This window comes from Aulonocara stuartgranti (assembly GCF_965226115.1).
Source record: "Aulonocara stuartgranti genome assembly, chromosome: 17".
Taxonomy (NCBI): Eukaryota; Metazoa; Chordata; class Actinopteri; order Cichliformes; family Cichlidae; genus Aulonocara; species Aulonocara stuartgranti.
Window position 1 is genome coordinate 13827208 of NC_138953.1, and position 22980 is coordinate 13850187.

The 22980-nt window shown below is 42.7% G+C and overlaps 1 protein-coding gene across 1 annotated transcript; it reads left to right on the plus strand.

Moving 5' to 3' along the window:
• The first annotated feature begins 394 nt into the window (after window positions 1-394).
• On the plus strand, window positions 395-22930 carry LOC309691865 (PH domain leucine-rich repeat-containing protein phosphatase 1-like). The gene is made up of 17 exons (XM_082509878.1): window positions 395-2466; window positions 8576-8772; window positions 9459-9584; window positions 11496-11644; window positions 13919-14065; window positions 15843-16070; window positions 16409-16611; window positions 16693-16753; window positions 16855-16950; window positions 18354-18509; window positions 18628-18828; window positions 19099-19261; window positions 19577-19707; window positions 19798-19914; window positions 20024-20218; window positions 20304-20541; window positions 21136-22930. The coding sequence occupies exons 1-17, from the start codon at window positions 891-893 to the stop codon at window positions 22279-22281; spliced, it is 5130 nt and encodes a 1709-aa protein (XP_082366004.1). The 5' UTR covers window positions 395-890; the 3' UTR covers window positions 22282-22930.
• The last annotated feature ends 50 nt before the right edge of the window (window positions 22931-22980 follow it).

Below are 22980 nucleotides of genomic sequence, written 5' to 3' on the forward strand. Positions count from 1 at the left end.
ATTAACACGCCGGGTGTGTTAACACAAAATCAACTAATGTAGCTACAGTTTATGTTTCCTTCACTGGCTCCTACGAAGCGGATCGTAAAGTGAATTAGATGAAAACATTTCTGCAAATCATATAAGAACTGCAACTGGCAATCAATTCCCCTCTTTGTCCGTCTGCTGATTGTATTCTTTTGGATAGTCTTCAAAATATTGTCAGATCCTTTAATCCCTAGCTTGTTTTGTACAAAGCCTCAAACATATAATAGATTTACAAATATTTACTTCTAAAAATAATTTCATTTCCATATTGTATTAGACTAAAAAAAAAAACTACATAAAGCCAAGTAAATATTTCGTAATTTCGGGATTAAAGGTTTAGGGTGTGGTGTAGAGCTTTAACTGTCAGGCTTTTTTGTTCCTTAAAAGCCAGCGTTGGAGAAAATAGGATTTTCCCCGTTATTTTAACTACGTTGACTGATCGTGAAGCTTTTCGTACGTTCACTGGGAAAATTCCGAGCATTCTGGTAGCAAGCGAATGTGTCATAATTCATATCCGATGAGACCCCGCCCTGTCCACGGTGTGCCTCTGACCATTCGTGAGCAGTCTGTACAGTGGTGGTCGCGCCAGCTTCCATGGCGACCAGCTAGAAATGCGTTTTCTCATCTCCACCAGCCGGTAAGCTCCCGTTAGAGAGCTAACGGGCGTCCGATGTCATGGGAAGATGTAGCGTACTAATTCTTTAGAGCAATTGCGCTGTACATTAGTATGCTAAGCTAATGTTGAGCCGTTTACGTTTACCAGCCAGCAGTGACTAGGGCGAGCTAGCGGCTCTAAGCTAACTGCTAGCGTTTACCTGCGGGCTGCTGCTAACTACTCTACGCTGCTGTTGCAAGCTAACAGAATGGAAAGTGTGAAGGGAAACGAGTGTGGAGCGATTTCGTCTTCTTCGACACTGCAGGGAACACTTGATTCTAGCAGTGACAGTAACTCCGTGAAGCCAAGCGGATTATCGCCGCAGCACTCTGGAAAGAGACCATCTATCGGGGAGGATGACGGAGGAGGCGCAGAAGCGAAACTCTTCGGGAAGGGGCTTGCGGCCACCTCCCTTCTCCAGATTGCGATAAGGAACGGGATTTATCAAAGCCAAGTTGCCAACGCTATCGGTGGAGCGGCCAAAAACGCAACCATGTCCGTTGTGAAAACGGCCAACATTTACAGTCTGACATCGGTGAACAGTTCCACCTCGGTAAACTCTATGCTGAGCAGGAGGCGGCACAGGCACAAGAGGAATCTGTCTCTGGGGGCTCCGCCGACCACCGGTTCGACCGGAGCGTCCTCTGCGGAGGCGGCCAGCCCAGCTCCCTCATCCTCGCCGCTGAGTACCCTCAGTCTTGATCGAAAAACCTTCCTCCGACAGAAGCAGTCGAAGCAGCTTCAGGCCTCTGATAAAACATGGGTGAGATCGGACCTCCGGCGGGGTTGCATTCACGTCCACGACTGGCTCACGCCCTCCTACCCGCGACCAGTGCTGTGTACAGTGGACACTACTTCTAAAGAGGTAGCCTGTAAGCTCGAAGGAAGTAAAGCTGGGGCTGTGTTGAGAATTAACTGCAAACCTACTGCTTTAAGTGACCTCAACGATCTTTGTAAAGATACTAATGGCCATGCTGATGACATGAAAAGTCTCAGTGACAGTGTGGATATTAAAAATCTCCAAAGTGAGGAGAATGAACTCACAAAAAATGTGGAACTGCCTTCTAACTTGCTACTTGATGACAAAACTGCTAGTAATTCTTCATCTGAGGTCTACCTGAATGACATTGGCGTGGATTTGAGTACTGGAGACTGTTATGGAGTCTACTCAGGCTCTGACATAGAGAGCAGCACCTGTGAGGACTTCAGTGCAGGGGGACCAAGAAGCATGGAGCACGGGGACTCACTCAGCGATGGGTTGGGTTTGGGCACCGACTCTTCTGTGCTGAGCCCAAACTGTGACAGCGCTCCAGAGGGACCTGACCCATTTGAGAGCTCCTCTGATGAAACAGACCTCATCTCTTCTCCCTCACATTCAGCTATCTCTCTCTCAGACATCCCCAAGACTTCAAACCAATCCGCAAGACCAAGTGTTGACACTGAAGCTGGGGCTGGTGACCACACAGATACACACATATTAATCAAACCTCCTTCTAAATGCTCCAGCAGCTCACAGGCTCGCCCTCTGACCAGCCAAGCTTCTGTCCAGCCTGAACAAGAGGTCCCTGGGGGGAGCAGAGGATGGCTTGAGCCCATCAATATAAGCCCAATGCCGGCCCTCTACATCCAGCTGCACGGTGGAGCTGTGAGGCGGCTTGGGGATGATGAAAGACCTCTGCAGATCTTAAATGAGTACCTCACTAATCTGGGGTTTGAAGATCCATGGCGAGTGCAGGAGGAGGGCATGAATCCTGAAATTGGCTGCCTGATCCGCTTCTACTTTGGTGAGCACTTTATTTTTAGTGAGAAGGAAAGGCATCTTCTCTCAGTAAAGACAACAGTTGTCCCAATTCTTATTAAAACATCCTGCAGTGTTAGATGTAAGAGCACCACAAACTAATGCAAGCCACTTTAGTTGTGCTTGGCTTGTCTCTACACAGTCATTGTTCTTCTGTTCTCACCATACCATGAGTGCTGTCATTATGTTTGGTCATTCAGACCGTTAAACAAGTGGATTCAATTGTCCCAGCAGCACAATAAGCTGTGTTGTGCGTGTAAACTGGGTAAGGCAGGGAGACACATCTGGAGGTAACAGGTGTACTCTGTCAGCAAAGACCAAATCCTGATGCATTATAGAATCAGTTTGTCTTCTTCCCTCTTCCTCTTGTTGTTGTTGTTGTTGTTGTTGTTATTGATAAAAGATCCTGTTTTGTCCACTGTCATGGTAAGAGGATGGAAAAACAGGGACTCTTATGGGATTAGCATTGCTGGATATTGTTTTTTGACCTCATTTTTGACCTCATCAGCAAAGGCTGCAAAATAAGAGTCGGGAGGAAATGATTGGACTTTGATATGTGCTAAAATTCCTTATATTTTAGCCCCCCCCTCCCAAAAAAGAATAAATAATTAAATAGACCATTACACATACCATTGCAACCCTCATAGACACACTCGTGACATGCTACAAAACTGGTTTCTCTGCACTCTGAAAATGCAGCTGGACAGATTCCCCTGCCCGTCATTCTCCTTTTATGTCTCACAGTAGTAACATAACACTAAATAGAGTTGTGCAGCTGACAGTGAGGGCCCTTCTATTAATTCAGGAGAGGACATTTTTGCTCTACGTTTTTTTTTTTGTTTTGTTTTGTTTTGTTTTGTTGTCCCGTATGTGTTTGCACAGCACGAGTTGGTTAATTCTGATGTCCCGAGCTGAGCCAAAGAAGTTTGACTCATCTGAAATCCCAGCAGCCAAATGCACATTGACACGTTGTGCTTACGCTAAGAGAAAAGTGACCTTAGTGGAACTCAAATTTCACCTCCTCAGTGTTTCGGCTACCTCTGAGACAGTTGCAGCTGCAGGCTCCTCTTCAGCCTCAAACTGCAGCATCCAGAGGTCGCAGCTTTACTCTCCCAGACTTTACAGCCTTTTTTTTGAGTCTGAATGTCTGAGTGGCATTTCCAACTTGAAACTACAACTCTTATCCAGATTTGGCTAAAATTCAGCAACTTGACACGAGAGGTGGCTCAGGATGTCAGATGCTTTTTTTTTTTTGGACACAAGCAAGAAAAAGTTGAGGTCTAGCATCAGTAGGGTGTGGCTGTTGCCTGCTTCATGAGAGACAGGATGTTCCCCATTCAGAGAACTAGACGGACGGAAAGGGCATGTATGTGTGTGTGTATTAACAACCAACATCTTACCTCCTCCGCCTAGGAAAGGGTGGACACACACAATGCACATTCCTCAATGTTGTTTAGTGTAAACTGGGCTCTGTTCATTGTGTTCATGTTTATGTTAATTATATATTATTTTTTGGACTAGATACTGATCAATCTACCAATAATGACAACAATTTTACCAACCAATCATAAGGTTTGTTAGTTTAAACCCAACCGTTCACACAGATCTTTTTCTTCTAAAGCTGCAGGCTAATGAAATAAACTATAGTAACTCTTGGCTGTCTTCTTTTCAACATTCTGTTTCACTTTCAGAGAAACTCTTCTCCTTTATTAGGTTCTAGCTTATCTACATTTCAGTGCACCATTGGTGTCTGCAGAGTCAGACCTCACTGTTTCTGTTTGTAATGAGGAAATGCGCAGAATTTAGAAAAGGGGAAAAGGACATGTTAGTAGATCTTAATTATATGTCAGTCTCCTAAATGATTTCAAACACAAGTAATGTTGAATGATATGTTAAAATATTAGCTATTTTAAAAATTTTTTTTTTTTTTTTTATTTTTTTTAAATATTCAAGACATGCTGCCTCCACCTTCTCTGGGATTTGCTCCTGTTTCATCTGATATTTAGCAGAAAACTGAAATGTTTGGTGTGTAAAGCAGCAAATTAAGTATATAATCTTTTTCCATTGAAAGCATAACGTATTTTACAATATATAATAAGAACATATGTTATAATATTAATATATAATGTTTTGCAGATGGCAAATGAATTGAGTTTCCTCAGATTAGGTGTGTTGCCATGGCCAGCTTTGCATTTTGCACTACAAATGTCTGCGTCAGGTTTTGAAAAGTGTAATAACACCTGAGGTGGCGTTCAGCTTGCCATTATTGCACTGTGTTTTTGTTTGATTTCGCCACACTTCAGAAGTGACATCATGGTGTCATTCTCCATCAGATGGTACTGGTACTAAAATTTTGCTGCTAATTAGGGTAGAGACGTAATTCAGTTGGTACCGTTAAAAAGTATAGAGTTTGGTAACCAACTGATGATGGATGATAAAATTTGATTTGAAAAAACTGATTGCTCCATCAGTTTAAATTGCAGATGATACAGTGACGGTGAAGTTCTGGACAACTTTTTCAGGGTTGTTGTTGTTGTTATTTCTCTTTTTGTGAGATTCTGGTTTTAGCTTTCCAGGTGTGCTGATTTTCCTCCCCTTTTTTTGGTATACTGTAGGGGGTCGGCAACCCTAGGCACGCGTGCCACAGTTGGCACACGAAGGGTTAACTGATGGCACGACCATAGCTGGACTGGCCATCGGGCATACCGGGCATTTGCTCGGTGGGCCGATGATTTTATTTAATTTTTTTTTTGGTAACGGTATAAACAATGAAACGTGGTGGATTGGTGTGTAAAAATAACTCAGTTGTTTGGTGGTGGCTATCGCGGAGCTTCCACAGATTCAGTAACATTAGTAAGTGGTGGAGGCCAGCAGGTGGATGAAGGAGAGGGGAGGCAGGAGGAGGAGAGACCCGAGGCAGCCGCCGGTCCGAGTGTCAGGTGAACTGAACTTCAGGTAAGAAGTTATGACCTGCAGCCTATCTGGGTCAGATATAAACCAAGTTTAGGTGGAGTTTATTTTTGTTGTGCTGACTTTTTACAGTCAGTTACAATAACTCATACTGCGTACTAGCTAGCACGACAGAGTTTCTATACAGCTGGGTCGGTGCTATGATGTTACTGATAGTGAACTTTATTTTATTCAGAAGGTTAGTTAGTAGAGTTGCCAACCGTCCCGTAAAAAGACGGAATCGTCCCGCATTCAGAGAAATTATTACGTGTTTCGTGATGATCTGAGAAGGGTTTGTCTAGGATGGAAAAAGACACAAAGGTGGATTTATTCTGTCGTTACGCTGCACAGCTGCCTCTTCTTCTCTCATTCTCTCCCCCTCTCTCTGCTGTTGCTACTTTAATCATGAAACTGATCAATGATCAGCTGATCGGCTTTTCTCTCCTGTTTGTTTATCGCCCACTTTGCGCCAGAAAGAAGAAACTGCCGGATGTCGCGCTAAACAGCAGCACGTTTAAGCTTGATCAGCTGTTGTTAGAATTTATTTAATATTAATTTCTAGTATCAGCTGATTTTTGCTGGAGCCACAGCTGTAAAGCTGCTGGTCATGATATCGGTTTGTATATCTGGTGAGAGGGAAACATGAAGATGAAACCAGGAGATGTCCTTACTGGATCATCAGAGCAGAACAGGTGATGGAGAAACAGGTTTACCTTTTAGGTGACATGAATGAGTTGAACGGAAGCTATGAACTGTTTCTGAGAGACAAATAACACCAGGATCCTTTTCTAAGTAGCTGACAGCTGGTAACTGTGCAGGGGCGGGTCTAGCAAAGTTTTGCCAGGGGACAAGGTTGGGCATTAACAGGGAAAGGGGGGCACAAAGAAATACTTTCTTATTCTCATTTAAAATGTCTGATAAATAATTATCTGAAGCTTACAACCAAAGTTTTTATCTGACGTAAAATGTATAGAAATCATACATATACCAACAAGATTGTACATCACTGTCACAACAGCATTTGTTTTCATTCAAAGGCTTTATGGCTTTAATACCTGGTGGGCCAGTCTTTAGTCAAGCCGGGCTGTTTTTTTTGGGGGGTTTTTGTCCCAGTCCAGCCCTGGGCACAACACGCAGTGAATTAATCTGAGAAGGTGCATCAAAAAATAAATGGCCGCGCCAGCGGTGCACATCGCAAATCAGCTCGCATAGACACATTAGTTGTGCCTCTTCTTAATGACGGTATTAGCTAACAACCCAAACTACCAGATTCAACTTGTAATTGGCTAAAAATAACTTAGCCTACTGGTGAGAGGGACGTTGTTAGCTTTCCACATTCCAACACTTCAAAAGCTTCAGGAGCTTTCTGCTCAGCACAGCATCAGCACCACGGAAAGACACGGATACATCTGTAAACTCGAGACACAATGCATTTTTGGGACTTTCAGGTGTGTGGACCAATGTTTGATTTTCTGAACAAACCAGAAATCTTTAATGAGCAGCTGGATTTGTCTCGCATTAACTGGCTGAGTTAATGCCAGTTAATGCGACATCGAAGCAGCTGGAATCCACAGCTGTGCGTGTTCATGGAGCTTGCATTTTCACCTGCTGAACATCACTACCTGACAAGTTTGACCTTCTTCAGAACATTGCAGAGGCGTTATTGACGGTATTTGGCTCTACATATCTGTGAGCAGATTTTCTCTCACATGAGTGTCCTCAGGTAGCCGTCTGGATGCTGGACACTTGGAGACCTGTGTCTCTGAGTGGGAGACCAGAGATCACATAACATGTGTGTCTCTGTATTAACAGACATGTCATATTGGCTTAGTTTATTTTTCTTATCATTGTTATGAGGAGACCATAAATAGCATTTGTATTTTCTGTTGTACAGTTCATTTGCTGTTATGGAGTTCTTGTTATGGGTAAAAGGTGTCTTTTTTGTTTCAAAATAGCTGATAACTATTCACTGATAGCTGCCAACATCTGCGAACAAATATAATTCTATAAAGTGGTTCTATATAGTGTGTAACTGTTCATATAGCGCGTTATTAAATTTATTGCTAATGCAATCATATGGCACACTGACTTCTGAGGAAATTTTAAATGGCACTTGCCATCAGAAAGGTTGCCTAACCCTGCTGTAATAGATACAAACCTCAGTGTTAGTGCTGATCATGGAAAGCATACAATTGGAAGATATTGCACTGATATAGGATTTTTAAAATTGATGCCAGTGTTTGGTGATTTAAAAATCCAATATGAATATTGAGGTCTAAAGATGTAAATGATTTTCAAATGATTTGATAAAGAATATAATCTCCAGCAAGGGCAGGAGTCAGTGAGTAATTCATAAGATACATTTTACATGATGATACAGCGATTCTATGATATGTTAGAACACAATAAATCATGATGTGCGTGAAGCTGAATTGGAAAAAGTAGCCCAAATGAATTAAGAGTCTAAAATAGGTTTAACAAAAAAATAAAAGATTCAGTTTAAGACTCTATATCTGACAGATTTAAATCCTTTGCACTTTACAGATTTCATTCAGTACCATTAAAGCACTGAGGTTCACTGAAGCATTACTGATGAGTCAGCTAGGGCCGGTGAAACCTAGGTGATGTTGTGTGTAAGTCACTGGAGGAGGCAGTAGGGAGGATGTAGGTGCTGGCATTGTAGGACGTTACATAACAAGGTAATCTGATTTCAGGCCTCTCAGTGGCTCAGACTCTTCATGTGTCTCCCTTTTTCTTATTCACTGGTAAGAGCATATAAAGTAACTTTGAGTTTCCAAGAATTTAAAAACCCTGGACAATGTAGTCAGTGCTTTAAAAGACCTAGAATGTATTCTGGCTTATACTGGCAAAAGTCAGCTCCAATTCATTACTGAAGCTAATTTGTGTCAGCAAAGGGTTAATGTAACAAATGATGACTGAGTGACTGCTCTCTGCCAGCCCACAGGCTATTGAGCTACAGTTCTCTTACATAACCACGCAGCTCTCACTTTGTGAAAGAGAAGACCATTGAGAGAGAGTTGATTCACAAAATCCCATAGAGCAAACAACAACAAAAAATACAGTAACCTCTATAATGCTGTTATGAAAAGTCTGTTTCTGTCATACTGTATTCTTTCCCTCCGCAGGTAAACCTCGTAGTGTGGGAGGTTCTGAGCGCGTGCAGCTGTCCGGGGTGTTTAACGTGCGGAAAGGGAAGCTGGCACTGCCCGTGAACCGCTGGTCAAAACGTCAGGTCACTCTGAGTGGAACCTGCCTCATTGTCTCGTCTGTGAAGCATGCCCACACTGGCAAGATGCACATCCTCCCTCTCATCGGAGGAAAGGTACTTTGTGAGACGTTTCATGTCTTTGACACACAACAAGCAAGTACTGTGGCTGGGTATCTGTTTATCAGGGACAAAAATACTCTGCGGTTTAGACCAGAGGTCTTTTTGTTCCTGCTGCATCAGGATCTTCTTTCCTAGGTCTTCGTTCTAGCTTAACTGCAAGCCTTTGTTGAGATTTGGATAATATTGACCTAATGAATCATTCAAGCTTAAAAAGTGTTTTCTACACATAATAGACAACTTGCCAAAGAAACAAGTTTATATTGCATCTTTAGGCATTAGTACTTGTTGCAAAAACACATCATTGGTTCCCATGTCTTCAATTGAATCTACAAAAAAATAAATCCCATAGGTGTGACAAGTGTAAAAGGGTATTTTTTTTCATCAGTAAGGTGATTCCTTAGTCTCAGTGGAAGAGTGGCTGTTAAGAAGGTATTTTAATGATGGAAACAGGGAGAAAATATCCTAAAAAATATAGACGGGAAATCGGTGGCAACAAGGTATGGAGTGACGCATCCATATTTGAGATTTTTGGTTTAAATTGGAGTTCAGGAGAGAGGTACAGTTACAGCCATATGTAAAACATGGTGGAGGCTCTGTAATGGTTTAGGGCTGCATTTCATTTGAATGATGAGAATGTCATTGGAAAGATAGATACTCAATAAATGTAATTTTTAATGCAGGTGGAGGAAGTGAGAAGACACAGCCACTGTCTGGCTTTCAGCTCAGCTGGTCCCCAGAGTCAGACCTACTACATCAGCTATGACTCCTACACAGAGAACCTCCGCTGGCAGAGGACAGCCTCAAAGGTACAAAGTGCAATTGTAGTCAGAGGCACATCTGAACATTTAAACAATTTGCTGTCATCATTGCTTCTGTCTGTACTGGTTACTAGCAGTAACTTGCTATGTGCTTTGTATGCAAGTGTAAATCTAAAGCTTCTCAAGTGCAGAATTGCCTTTTTGTGTTAGTATCTCTTCTGCTAAAGAATAATACTGGATATTGCGTTTCAAACTTATGGATGTGTACTCTGTCCACATTTCTAAAGAAAATACATCATTATCTGTGTGAATTTAAGGTTTGAATTTAGGATTAAAACAGTATGAAACTATGGATTTATGTGACTAGTAGACTATGTTTAAGCATTGCAGCTCATGCTTGTTGGTTCCAGAAATATTCTATAATTCCAATTTCATTAATATATAGTGGCAGAATCTGGTTTAGAGATGTTACAGGGTTAGGGTTAGCAGAGTGTTTCTGTGGGTCATACGGACCTATTTACACTTACATACCACCAAACAGTGATCACCATCTTGAGCAACACGTGTCTCAGTTACATGCTCAAAGGACAGTTAAGCACGTGAATGAGAGGAGTCAAAGATGAATCTATGAACTCATTTGACAAATATGAGCATTAGCCTCATAGTTGACATACTTGTTGAGTGTTGTGTAAACAGGAAAAATAATTCCAGTAACACAAAACCGGTTTTGGTGTTGTACGAGCACCTTGCTTTCGTTTTTGAAAGGCTTTTGAATGTTTCCTTTAAATGGGACCGATTCTGCTTTTCATTATTTCCTGTCACACCATTGTTACTGTTACAATATCAGAATTTATTTAATGAGTTTAGTGTGTGTACGAGTAATCCATGTGATCTAATAATAATAATAATAATAATAATAATAATTTTGTTTATAAAGCGCTTTCAAACAAAGTGCTGTACAGCTATTTGGAAATGAAGACATAAATAAATAAAAGTGATACGTACAAGTTAAAAACACAATAACAAGTTCAAAATATAATAAAAGTTAAAAGCAATAAAAATTTTAAAAAACAAAATGGCATAGAATCAAGACATGCAGGATACGGTAAACAAGTGGGTCTTCAACTTAGCTTTAAAAACCTCCACAGAGCATGCCTGCCTAATATCTTGAGGGAGGTTGTTCCACAAAAATGGGGCACGAAAAGAAAAAGCACGCTCCCCAGTAGTCTTTTTTTTTCTGGCTCTAGGAACTTTTAAAAGGCCAGAATCCTGGGATGGGAAAGCACGGGATGGAACATAAAGGTGCAAAAGATCAGAGAGGTATGAAGGTGCCAAACCATTTAAAGCCTTGTAGGTGAGCAGCAGGACCTTATAATCTGCTCGAACCTGACAAGGTAGCCAATGAAAGGATTTCATTACAGGGTGCTCAAATTTTCCATTTTTAGTTAAAATGCGAGCAGCTGCATTTTGCACCATCTGTAAACCTAAATACTCACACAGTTTCATACCATTTTGTTTTGTTGTTGTTTTTTTCTTTAGTAAATATTCATTAAATATTCAGTAAATATTCCTAATATGGTCATCTCAGGCACAAAGATGGTTGTAAGCACAGCAGCCCCACTCACTATTCAAACTTTCTGTTTATGAGGGGTAGCCAATGGGAAGAAACTTAGCTGAAAAGCAGAGGAGCTAAAAGCGTGTGTTGAAAACAGGGGATTAAGGGCAGCACCAAGACCTATTATAATGAAAATAAGGATCATTGAAGACTTTGAGTGTATGTATGTTATGTAAAACTAGTTTAATAGAGTCAAAGAATAAAAATTAGTCTGAAATGAACTTAATGGATCCCGATTATGGCTAGTTTGATGGAAGTAACTGCAAGGCTGTTGTCTCTCTCTCTCTCTCTCTGTCTCTCTCTCGCTGTCTCTCTCTCTCTCTGTCTCTCTCTCTCTCTCTCAGATCGCCTCTCAGAGGGTGAACTCGGTGGACCTGTCATGCTGCAGCCTGGAGGAGCTGCCTGCTCAGCTGTTTTACAGCCAGGACCTTACCCACCTCAACCTCAAAAACAACTTCATGTCCCCTCACAAAGGTGTTCCAGCACTCACCAGGTCAGTTTCTCACATCAGCTCTCCTGCACACACCGATTCTCAGAGTACGTCTCTCCCTGTGCGTTTAATGATATGGCACGGGGAGGATCTGGTAGTAAACTGTGTGTGTGTGTGTGTGTGTGTGTGTGTGTGTGTGTGTGTGTGTGTGTGTGTGTGTGTGTGGTTTCGTGCATGGTTATCCATGGGTGGTGGAAGCATGATGGTTTTTGGGTGTGTGTGTGAGTGATTAAAAGAGAGCTGCAGCAGTGATGAGAGATTTGACGTCAGCTGTCTGGCCTCTCGGGTAGAGGGCTTCTCTGTGTTTTCCAGGTCAGATTAGGCGACGTCAGCTGCTGATGTCACGGTTTTATGAGGTTTAGCAGTCTTTCTCTGACTTTCTTTTATCTCTGGCTTCTTTTTTCCACACTACCTTCATAACAAAATATTAAGTATAATGTCTTGCAAAATTGTCTTGCACAGTTTTCCTGGTGTACAAACAAGCTTTTACAAAAGCTTGATTATGAGGTCTTGAAACCCGTTTAGTATCACGGAGGAAAAACTTTCCAGGTCTTGAATATGAATTACATTTACTTCTTAATTACTTTTCAATTGGTTCATCATGGAAGTTTTCATCAGTTTCTCTTATTTATTTCTCGCTTCTGCTATCATGTACAGCAGAAGTGGGAAAGTGAGGTTTGGTGCTTTCATGAATCACAGAGAAAGCACCAAACTTTAAAGTTTGTTTACACAGTGAGATGCAAGATCTAACATATCAGCTGAACAGATAAAACACTATTAACTCGCACTGTAAACTCATCAGGAAAACACTAATAAAATTTGCCTTGCTCTTTAGTCCCTTGCTTTATTCCGTTATAGTTTTTTTGGAGGCTGTTTTTATTTTGAATTTTTAAAAATAAAAAACGAAAAGCAGGTTTTGTTTTTATAACGTCAATTAAAAAAGAAACTCACTGACTAAAACTCAGAATAAGGTAATTGTATAATGCTTTACTCTCAGCAGGGAATCAAAAAGTTGTTTTCCCCAACTGTACTTTGCCATGGTAGTGTGCTGCTCCTGAGCTTGCTCTGTTTAAATAATCCATATAACACCACAAACTGACTGATTATCTGGAAATGCCCTTTCATTATTTCTAGAAAATCACTTAGACCTTATTGTGCAGATAAAAGCATTCCTAGTTTTTAGAGATGTTCTCACTTTACGCTGAGCATCAAAGAGACGTGTTCTCAGCAACTGAGACTTGGTCCTTGTGTCATTTTGTTATCTTGGCAGCAATTTTAAAGACATTTGACCATTCTGTAAGCTTTGATTTGCGACGTAGAGCACGAAAACTTTTCACTTTGGATAAAAATGACAACGACAGGGGTTGCACATTGTTTTTGACATGTGCGTCTTTTCAGAATTGACAGTAGTGCAGGTGTAGTCTAAAAAAGTGTTTAGTAATAGTTTTGTGCTAATGAGGACATCAGTATGAGACAGTACAATCTCTATTTTCTTAAGTTTTGGTACAAAATTTGCATAGATAAGTAAAAATGCCCTGATCCTCAAATATAGCTTACACTTCTAGCATAAACTGTCTGCAGATTGTCTTGTAAAGTGACCAGCGTTACGTTTTATGGTAAAGTGGGTAAGTAAAGTGACCAGCACTGACAAACCTATTATGTACAGTCAGAGATTAGCAGCATTCATCTGAACAGCCTCGTTTTCCTTTCTGTCTGCCTTTATTTTGGCTTCTTGCATCCATGCCTGTCAAGGCAACATGACATCAAAACCTGAAATTTGCCTGATGGCAATCTCTACACGTCATTGTTTTGGCACAAGCATATGCATATCATGCAGTGTTTTAAGGACTGTATCCTTGCTGTGGTGGGCGGGTGAGTCTAACTAAGAAGAATGTGGGCCTGGATCAGCCTTTCACTCTGATTGCTCTGTGAACTGGATTAGGAGGAGAAGAGCGCAATGAATATAAACAATATACACAAGCTTCTTACCTGAAGCACAGGCTGCATTGTTCTGTTGAAAACTTGATACTTTGTGTCCTTGAACCTTTGTATTAGCTTCTTCTGTGCTGATTTTACTTTTTTAATCTGGCAGGTGTTATGTAAGTAATAGTTGTTCACTGTGTGTGTTTTTTGTGTTTTAAAGAAGGCCAGAGTCTTATTATAGCACAGAGATGAATATCTTTGTCTCTCTTTGTCTGGCCCTGTTCCTCTTGCCCTTCCCTCCTCTCTCACACACTCTTGCTGAATACTTCTCTCTTTCTCTCCCCTTTTCTTTAGGTTTTGTAAACTGAGAAGCCTTAGTCTGTCAAATAACGCTCTGTCTGAGTTTCCTCTGGCCCTGTGTGACATCACCTCCCTCACGGAGCTAAACCTGTCTGGAAATCGTCTCTCCTCCGTGCCTGCAGAAGTAGGAACAATGCACAAGTAAGTAAATGACGATCCAAGGTTTGCAGTTTCATAAGAATGAAGCCTAAAATGGGATGTGTCCTCACTGACCTGCATTTTGCTGACAGAGACATCAGTTTGGAGTTGTTGTTAGTACCATTACGGTACATCAGCGTTGATTAATCCATCTTTCTATTGAGCGAACAGCTGGCTGTGCACCAGACTTCTGTCGTAGAAATCTAGAGGTGTTGTCCAAGTGCCCATAGTACACAGTGACACTAACAGTGTCTCTGTGTGATGTGGGAGCTTGGAGTTTCTGCGCATATGCTGGCTTTTTTTTTTTTTCCTTTTGAAATTTTCTAGGAATTTCAAAAGGCAAAACACAATTTTTATGTCTAACTTGGAATCGGGGCGTTTATTTGGAAACAGTATTTTACTTTTAATGTAAAATACTCAGCTATGTTCCATAACTGAATATAAAGTAATATTTAAAAGTTCCAAATTAAGCTTGTTTATACTTACAGACAAGTCAGTACAAAAATGTCAGAGTCCTGTTTAGTGTCTGAAGTCTTTTCTTAACACTATATTTGCATAACATGTTTTTTACACACAGTATCTGTATTACAGTTTTTCTCAAATGTTAAAACACAAAAGCCAATCCTGTAACCCAAATGACCAGTAGTCTAAACACATTTACTAAATGTAGCCACCATATTCCAGTACCATAAACACATGTCACATGAAGACACAATTCACAAAACACAACCCTCTGTACTCATAAATCTAAACACATTTTTCCTTGCTAAAACACATGTTGCAAAACAACTCTGCTCATATTCTCAAATGAAAGCCCATGTGATGCAAAATGCTTGCCACAGTCACCAATCTTTGAACACAGGGAACACACCTGGCGTCATTCACTACACACAATGACTCAAAATTGAAGACACTTGTTGCTAATGCTGTACCCACATGTAAAAGCAAGTTCAGAGTGCACAGTATGCTGAAGATTCCAAACAAACACAATGGATGAAGGCAGAGTCAGGGGAAGAGGAATTTGATGCAGAGGAGGGAGAAGAGCTGGCCCTGGAAGAAGAGGAGCAGGCCAATGAGGAAGAGGATTTCAAATGAGAGGAGGAAGAGGAGCGACCAACGAGGAAGAGGAGAAGGCCAACATGGGAGAGGAGAAGGTCCAGGAGGGAGAGCAAGACCACCTCGCACCATCATTACGGACGAGATGCGAGCAACAGCTCAGCGACATGATGCCGCACAGTGATTGTGGTGTGTGTGTGGTGTGAATAACGTAAATAAAAAAACTTCACACCCTGTTCATGTTTTCAAGATTACTGTTGTGTGCAATAGATTCTGTTTTTGCATTGAGTTGTGTTACAGTAGTGTACGTACATGCAGGATTTTCTATAGATTTATACTACTCATATGAAACTCACAAATCTAAATGCCTAATCCTCTGCAGGGATCTACGACGATCCGTTACTGTATAGTTTCTAAAATATGCATTGGCAGTTATGAAACAAAGAACCTTCTCACAAATTGAGCATTGTGTTTTCAATTGTTTTGCTGTAGTGTGTAATGCTGTGTATAGTGTTTACAGTTTTGACAGCTTCGAGCTGCTCTATTGGTGTGGGAGTTTGAGTTTTGCAGTGGGAAGGTGTGGTTGTGTTTATGTAGCTTTAGAGAAGGGTGTTGTGTTTGGACATTGGGGGACCTGGTGGTAACGTTTGTGACATGTGTTTTAGCATTTGAGAAAAACTGTAATTACGACTAAATGCCCTTCCCTCTGTTTGGCTCTGGCCAGCCTGCAGACTCTTCTCCTGGACGGTAACCTTCTGAGTTCACTGCCTGTGGAGCTGGGCTCTCTGGAGGGCTTGACCTACCTCGGCTTATCCTTCAATTGTTTCAGCTGTGTGCCCCCTGTCCTAGAGAAACTTGGAGGGATGGAGAGACTCTGTCTGGCAGGGAACAAGCTCTCTGTCCTGGACTTGGCTGGCCTGCAGTGGCTGTCTGCTCGCTACATAGATCTCAGGTAAAAATGTCCGCGCAGTAGCTTACACTTTTAGAATTGCCAATGACAAATACTGCAGTTCTGCATGACTCCCCTTTCATGTTTGGTGGTCTTTGAAATGGCAACAAAGGTTTAATTTAGCCTTTTGAAGTACAAAATAAAGACGGAGACGGTGAAGGAAGGGAACCTGTCGGTTAATTATTTTGGTCAGTCGTACTACGAATGCCTAACAACTTCTTCTCAGGTTCTGAAATGTGAAACGGGTCAGAGGTTAAAGTGTTTGCTTCTTCTGGTCCTTTCTTCCCTCTTCCTTTACTTCCCCCTTCTCTGTTCCTCTCTGTGCTGTATGCCTCGAACAGGCTGAACCAGCTTCAGAAGGCGACAGTGGCAGATGTGGAGCAGCTGGCCCACATTGTTCATCTGGACCTGAGGGATACAGGTCTAGACGAGCTGGATGTCAGCTCTCTCTGCAAGCTGGAGCTCCTCCGCTGTGACAGAAACACTCTTGCCCTCCTCAGAGTCTGTGGCCACGCCCTCAAGAGCCTGCATGCTGCACACAACAGTACGACCACTTAATTTTTTCTAGAGAGATATTAAATCCAGAAAGACGTTCGTGCCATAAAGAGTTGTGTTATGATTTTAGAGCTGAAGCAGCTGGAGGTGCATCCTGTTCCAGAGAATCTGACTGTGCTGGATTTATCCTGGTATAAAAACTAAGAATACTTCACTGTCCTATTTACAATCTAGAAGAACAGAACATGTGCTTGTTGTAAGCTGAGTGCTGACTCTGTTTGTTTTCCTAAAGGAACAAGCTGGGATGTGTCCCCGACTGGGTGTGGGAGAGCAGCAGACTGGAAGTGCTGGACATCAGCCATAACTGTGTCACTGAGCTGCCTGTACGGTGAGCATCGCACAGACACATGATTCTTATGCTTTTCATGAAAGAACAGGTGGGGAAATGACAAAAATCAAAGTGAGGGAAAGCAGCTTGGACGTAACAGCTGATAATAATGCATCATTGGAACTTACTTGATCTTCAATGTGCCTGTGGTAAGGTTCTTAAAATATATTAAATTACATTTAAAAAGACTTAAGAACCAAGCTTGCAAAAATTAAACTAAACTGAAGAAAGTTATTACTGAAAATAAAAACTAATGAAAAAATACAAAACTACATCTCTTTCAGGCAGTTCTTTTTTTCAAATCGTGAAACTGTATGATATTGATTGATTAATTGTATGAGGGATATCACCTAACATTTTTAGCTACAATTTAAACGTGCCCCTTAAATGTATCACATACAATAATCATAAAGTTACTGTTTAGAAAGGAGGACAGCTAAAAGGATCCACTGACTACATGTGTCTGTGTGTCTGTGCACGTTACTTTGTTTAAAACGTGGCTGTGCAGAATGAGGAGATTGTGGGTTGCAGTTTTCTTTTCATCCAAACCACATGAGTGGCTAGAGCCTTTATCACAGGAAACCAAAGATATCAAAATGATGCATTTAAATAAAGCGCCTTGAGCTTTTCTGTGAGAACCAGTTTACATTTTTGCCGATTGGAATTCTCAAAATTTGGAAGTTTTAACTTTTAAAAAAAATTGTCAGCTCCAATTTTACACCTCTTCAGGGGCCTGTGTTAGGGTTAAAACATGTTTTTAAAGTTTCTAATTAGAATTATATTAGATTAGTTATTTTGCACTTATTTGTGATGATTGCAATTATGGGTAAATATGGCATTATTATCAGTGAATGTCTTCACACAGGTAGCAAAACAAACGTGTGTGTGTGTGTGTGTGTGTGTGTGTGTGTGTGTGTGTGTGTGTGTGTGTGTGTGTGTGTGTGTGTGTGTGTGTGTGTGTGTGTGTGTGTGTGTGTGTGCCTCTCCACATACAGAGTGGAGTAGGCAGCAGTCACAGTGTCAACACTGTGCTTTCAGCCATAATATGAGAACTGCTCATCAAGTCTGGCCTAAAATCACCACTTCATTTATTCAGACCTAGAGCAACACACCTGCCAAGTGTTAAGCAGATCTTATGAATAGTTGTTGAGATGGGTGAAAAACGGATGAACAGACAGATTTTCTTTCATTCGTATGATGTAATCCTGCATTCACAATCACAGTTATTTGGGTTCATTCATGCTTGATGATAGTTTCCAGCTACATGAATCTCAAGCATAGATTAATTGAATACAAAGTGAACTCATTGAACCTCCATGGGAAATCAGATGGTGCTCAGCATGGTGGTCCCACTAACAGATGTACAGCACACACACTGAGTTGGCTGTGCTGTTTGTGTTTAGGCTGCTGTCCAGTGGGAGCCTGAGAAAGCTGCTGGCAGGCTGGAACGATGTGTGTCAGCTGGATGAGAGGCTGGAGCGATCACAGCTAGAAGTCCTGGACCTCCAACACAACCATCTAACTGAGCTCCCACACAACTTGTTCATCAAAGCGCAGAGGTGGACACATCTTTTTCTTCCCTCCTTTTGTTCTTTTCTTGTGTGTTTCTTCCCATCAGCATGTATCCGTTATTTATCTTGTACTAAATTTGTACCCTCTGTTGGAAATTCCTCCCAGCCTGCGATACCTAAATGTGTCGGCCAATAAGCTGGAGAACCTCCCTGCAGCCAGCCTATCAGAGGATGCCTTCAGCAGCCTACAAGAGCTCTACGTGACCAATAACAGCTTGACTGACAAGTGCATCTCTCTTCTGACTGGACACGGCCACCTCAGAGTGCTTCACCTCGCCTACAACCAGCTGCAAACCTTCACTGCCAGGTGAAATACTGCACCTGATATAAACTGAGCTTTAAAATGTGACCATAAAGGCTTCTTTACATCTGGACATGTTAGATTTAACTGTAGGGTTCCTTTATCATTTCCGCTCCACTATCCTCACTCACTCCACCTCTAACCACCAATTCCCACATTCCTTTGCTTTTACAAGGTGTTCTATTCCTAAGTAAATGGTACACATCCATCATCCTGTATAAAATCTGAGCCTTGGTGCAGGTCATGATTACTCCTTTTTACCTCCACGTCCTGCAGTAAACTAGCTCGACTGGAGCAGCTGGAGGAGCTGGATTTGAGTGGCAACAGGCTGAGAGCGGTGCCCACGACCATTCTCAACTGTCAGCGCCTGCACACGCTCTCTGCCCACTCCAACTGTATCAGCGCCTTCCCTGAAGTCCTCCAGCTGCCTGAGATTAAGGTAAATCTTAACTTAACTCTTTTTCACCTAGTAATAGGGAGGTAGCTGTAGTGTACTAATGCCACTCACTGAATTAATGCTTACCTGCCAGAAGTATTATTTGAGAGGAGGAGGTAGCTGTGGTAATGCTAATGCTGGATAGATTATCCAGCGTTACAGAACAGAAACAAAGAGAAAATAAAAGAAATGCAAAAAGAAAATTGAATTTATGCAGTTTATAAAACAAATTGGAAAAAGATGATAAATTAGACAAAAACACTTAATTTAATCTGACTCGTGTGCACATGTCAGGACTGACACTGTGTTTCTCTTCAGTGTGTTGATCTGAGCTGCAATGAGTTGACTGAGGTGACTCTGCCAGAGATCCTTCCTTCAAAACTCCAGGAGCTCGACCTCACAGGAAATCCTCGACTCAGCCTCGACCACAAGAGCCTGGAACACCTGAAGTATGACTCACTCGCATAAACACACCACCACCTGAGCTTGGGAATAAAAGAGCAACTGCCTGACCTGTCCTGTTCTCCCTCTCTCTGTAGTAATATCCGATGTCTGAGGGTGGATCCTTCACCTTCAGCTCCTTGTGTGAGTGAGAGCCAAGGAGTCCCTGCAGTCTGGAGTCATGGCTACACGGAGGCCTCTGGAGTGAAAAACAAGTCAGTCTTTCTTTGATGCTTCAGCCTTTTTTGTTTTGTTTTTTATGCCCCATCTCTGGCTTTGTGTCATTGTTCTTGTTCTAAACTGCCTCCTTCTTGCTGTTCTCAGGTTGTGTGTGGCTGCTCTGGCTCTGGACAGCTTCTGCGGCATTCATGAAGCTCTGTATGGAGTTTTTGATGGAGACAGGAATGTCGAGGTGCCTTATCTGCTGCAGTGCACCATGGGAGATGTGCTCGCAGAGGAACTTCAGAGGGGCCAGAGGCAAGAGGACTACATCATCAACACTTTCCTCACCATGCAAAGGTAAACACTGACCTCCAAACGATGTGTGATTTGGAAGGAAAACAGCCTCACCTCACTCAGGATGTTGTGTGCCCATCTCCTGCAGGAAACTGGGCACAGCAGGCCAGAGGATGGGCGGGTCAGCAGCTCTGTGTCACATCAGACATGACCCGGTAGCGTCCAGTGAGCATGGTGGCTGCTTCACTCTGAAAACTGCCAACGTTGGCAGGTGCCAGGCTGTTTTGTGCCGAGATGGCAAAGCTATGCAACTTTCACACATCCACACTGTCAAAGACGAGGCCGAGTACCAGAGGGTTCGGCAGCATAACGCTATTATCACTGAGGTAACGACACGTTTCATATGCTGCACAAAGTGCTGAAACAAGTCCATTTATCGACACCTGTGATTCTCACTTCCAGCTCCATATTTGTATTTTTGGACTCTAATAGAGTTGTTTTGCATATTTGAAACTTTAGCCATGGTTAATATGAACAGCCAGAATTTGCATGCTTATAGTATATAAATGGATAATAGAAAATAAGAAAAAAGGCAGATTTTGGCCATTTAATGGAGCTAAATGTTGTCTGGCTTAAGCTGTTCTCTGTCTTAAACCACACCAGTTTTTGGACTACTGATGGGGCGAATCTATTCACAGACTGTTTTGTAATGTTTTTTAAAATAACTGACAGTAAACTGTATTCAATTCATTTAGTTTGGTGAGACCAACAATATAGAGCACACAAATACTGAATCTAAACAGACAAAAAGAAAAATTAACTTTGGAACAAGAGAATATTGGTTTTGTTTTACAGCTTGTTACTGAAACAGTCAGCAGTCCGTTTTCAACCCTACAAAACCATAAATAAATGTCATTATTGTCGAGTTTTTTCCGGGGGGGAAATACAAATGCTTCTGTTTGTCCTTTTCCTCCCTGCAGGATAACAAAGTGAGCGGCGTAACAGACTCCACCAGGATTATGGGTTACTCCTTCCTCTGCCCATCAGTGACACCTCACCCCCATGTTTCCACGGTGGCGCTTACCCCGCAGGACGAGTTTTTTCTCCTGGGCAGCCGGAGACTGTGGGACATGTTGTCGCCCAGTGAGGCGGTGGAGGCGGTAAGGAACTTACCAGATGCTCTGGCTGCTGCAAAGAAGCTGGTGACTCTGGCTCAGAGCTACGGCTGCTCTGATAGCCTCAGTGCCGTCATTGTGAAGCTCAGCATCACTGAAGAATGCTGCTGCTTCTGCGAGCCGCCACCGCCACCACCCAGCCCTGGCCCGGCAACTCAGCCCGGTTTACATCCTTATTCGGGAAGCAGTGATGGCAGCATTCCGCTGCCACAGCCGCCGCCCACCTCCTCAGCAACAGTGAGTGAGTTGAGCAGCGAGTTCAGCACATCTGAGATGAGCAGCGAGGTGGGATCAACGGCGTCCTCGGAGGAACCGCTGCCGCAGGCTGAACCCCCAACCTCTCACCCGAACCTCCCGGGGCGAGCTGGCACGCACAGGCCCGCCTGTAGGGGGAGCAGCTTCCACAGGCAGTTCTCTGGAGCACTGTCTGATAACGGGCTTGACAGCGAGGACGAGGAGCCCATCGCTGGTGTCTTCTCCAACGGTAGCCGTGTGGAGGTGGAAGCTGACGTCCACTGTCTCTTACGACACAACTGTGCTCAGTCTCAGCAAAGCACAGACAGCCCTCCCCCTGTCACGCTGCAGAGTGAGTCTTTGCCTCTGGCCTTCCCTTCCCCATCTGCCTCCCCCGTCCCGCCCTCCTCTCCCTACCTCGGTGGGGAGGCTCGGTCAGGAACTCTGGGCCGGAAGGCTCGAGGTAATGGCTCTGTGGCCTGTCAAGGCAGGAACCAGGACCTCATTGAGGAGGCTGCCGATGCTCCTGTCAAGAAGCAGGGGGGCTACTTCAACGCCCCTGCCCAGCCAGACCCCGATGATCAGCTCATCATTCCCCCGGAGCTGGAAGAAGAAGTCCGGCAGATCATCCAGCAACAGCAACAGCAGCTACAGACACACAGCCAGCAAGCACACAACTACCAGAATCCTGCAGACTACTTCCTCACACCCCTCTGACAGCTGCTCTCCACAATTGGAGTCAGTCTGTTTCACACAAGACCACAGAGTCTGTGAACGAGCTCAGCATTAAGTTCACTCAAGACCTCAGAATACTCTGACCCGGCTTTGACACTGTTTCCTTACAGCTTTTGTTTTGTTTACTTCACCTTGAAACCAATGAAACTTTTCTAACACTCATGTTGATGAAATGTTCACCTGTAAATTCATTTGTTCCACATCTTTGATTTGAAGCACTTTGCTTTGTGTTAGCCTCATTGATTTTATGTTCACTGGTACTTAGAGTCGGACCTGTCTGTTTTTGTCTTAGAGCAGACTGTTTCTCTCCTTGCTCGCCATGGCTGATGGCCTTACAGTTACTGGGGTTAGCAAAACGGTTGGACTAACTCCCTTAGGAGTTGAATACTTTTAAGTGACCTCGTCACTGAAGCGTGCTAATGTTCTCTGAGAGAAAAGATGATTATTTGTGAAGGCTGATATTCCAGATGTTTGTTTTTCGGGGTGTGCAGAGTCTAGTGGTGCTGCAGTGGCTACATGCTGATCAGTGGTTGACAGCTTAATGAATGTTCTCAAAACAGTGTTACAGTTTTCAGCAAACCGCACAAGAGAGCTACTTTTGCTATATAATAAAGTTTTCAGATAACCAAAACATGTCGGACTTGGGTTTATCTGTTAAAATCTTGCTCATTCAGAACCATC

Coding starts and splice junctions, on each gene's coding strand:
- LOC309691865 (XM_082509878.1), top strand. CDS start 891: ATGGAAAGTGTGAAGGGAAACGAGTGTGGAGCGATTTCGTCTTCTTCG. Junction 16,612..16,692: donor CCTGCATGCTGCACACAACA/GTACGACCACTT, acceptor TTATGATTTTAG/AGCTGAAGCAGCTGGAGGTG. Junction 19,915..20,023: donor GCCTCTGGAGTGAAAAACAA/GTCAGTCTTTCT, acceptor TGCTGTTCTCAG/GTTGTGTGTGGCTGCTCTGG.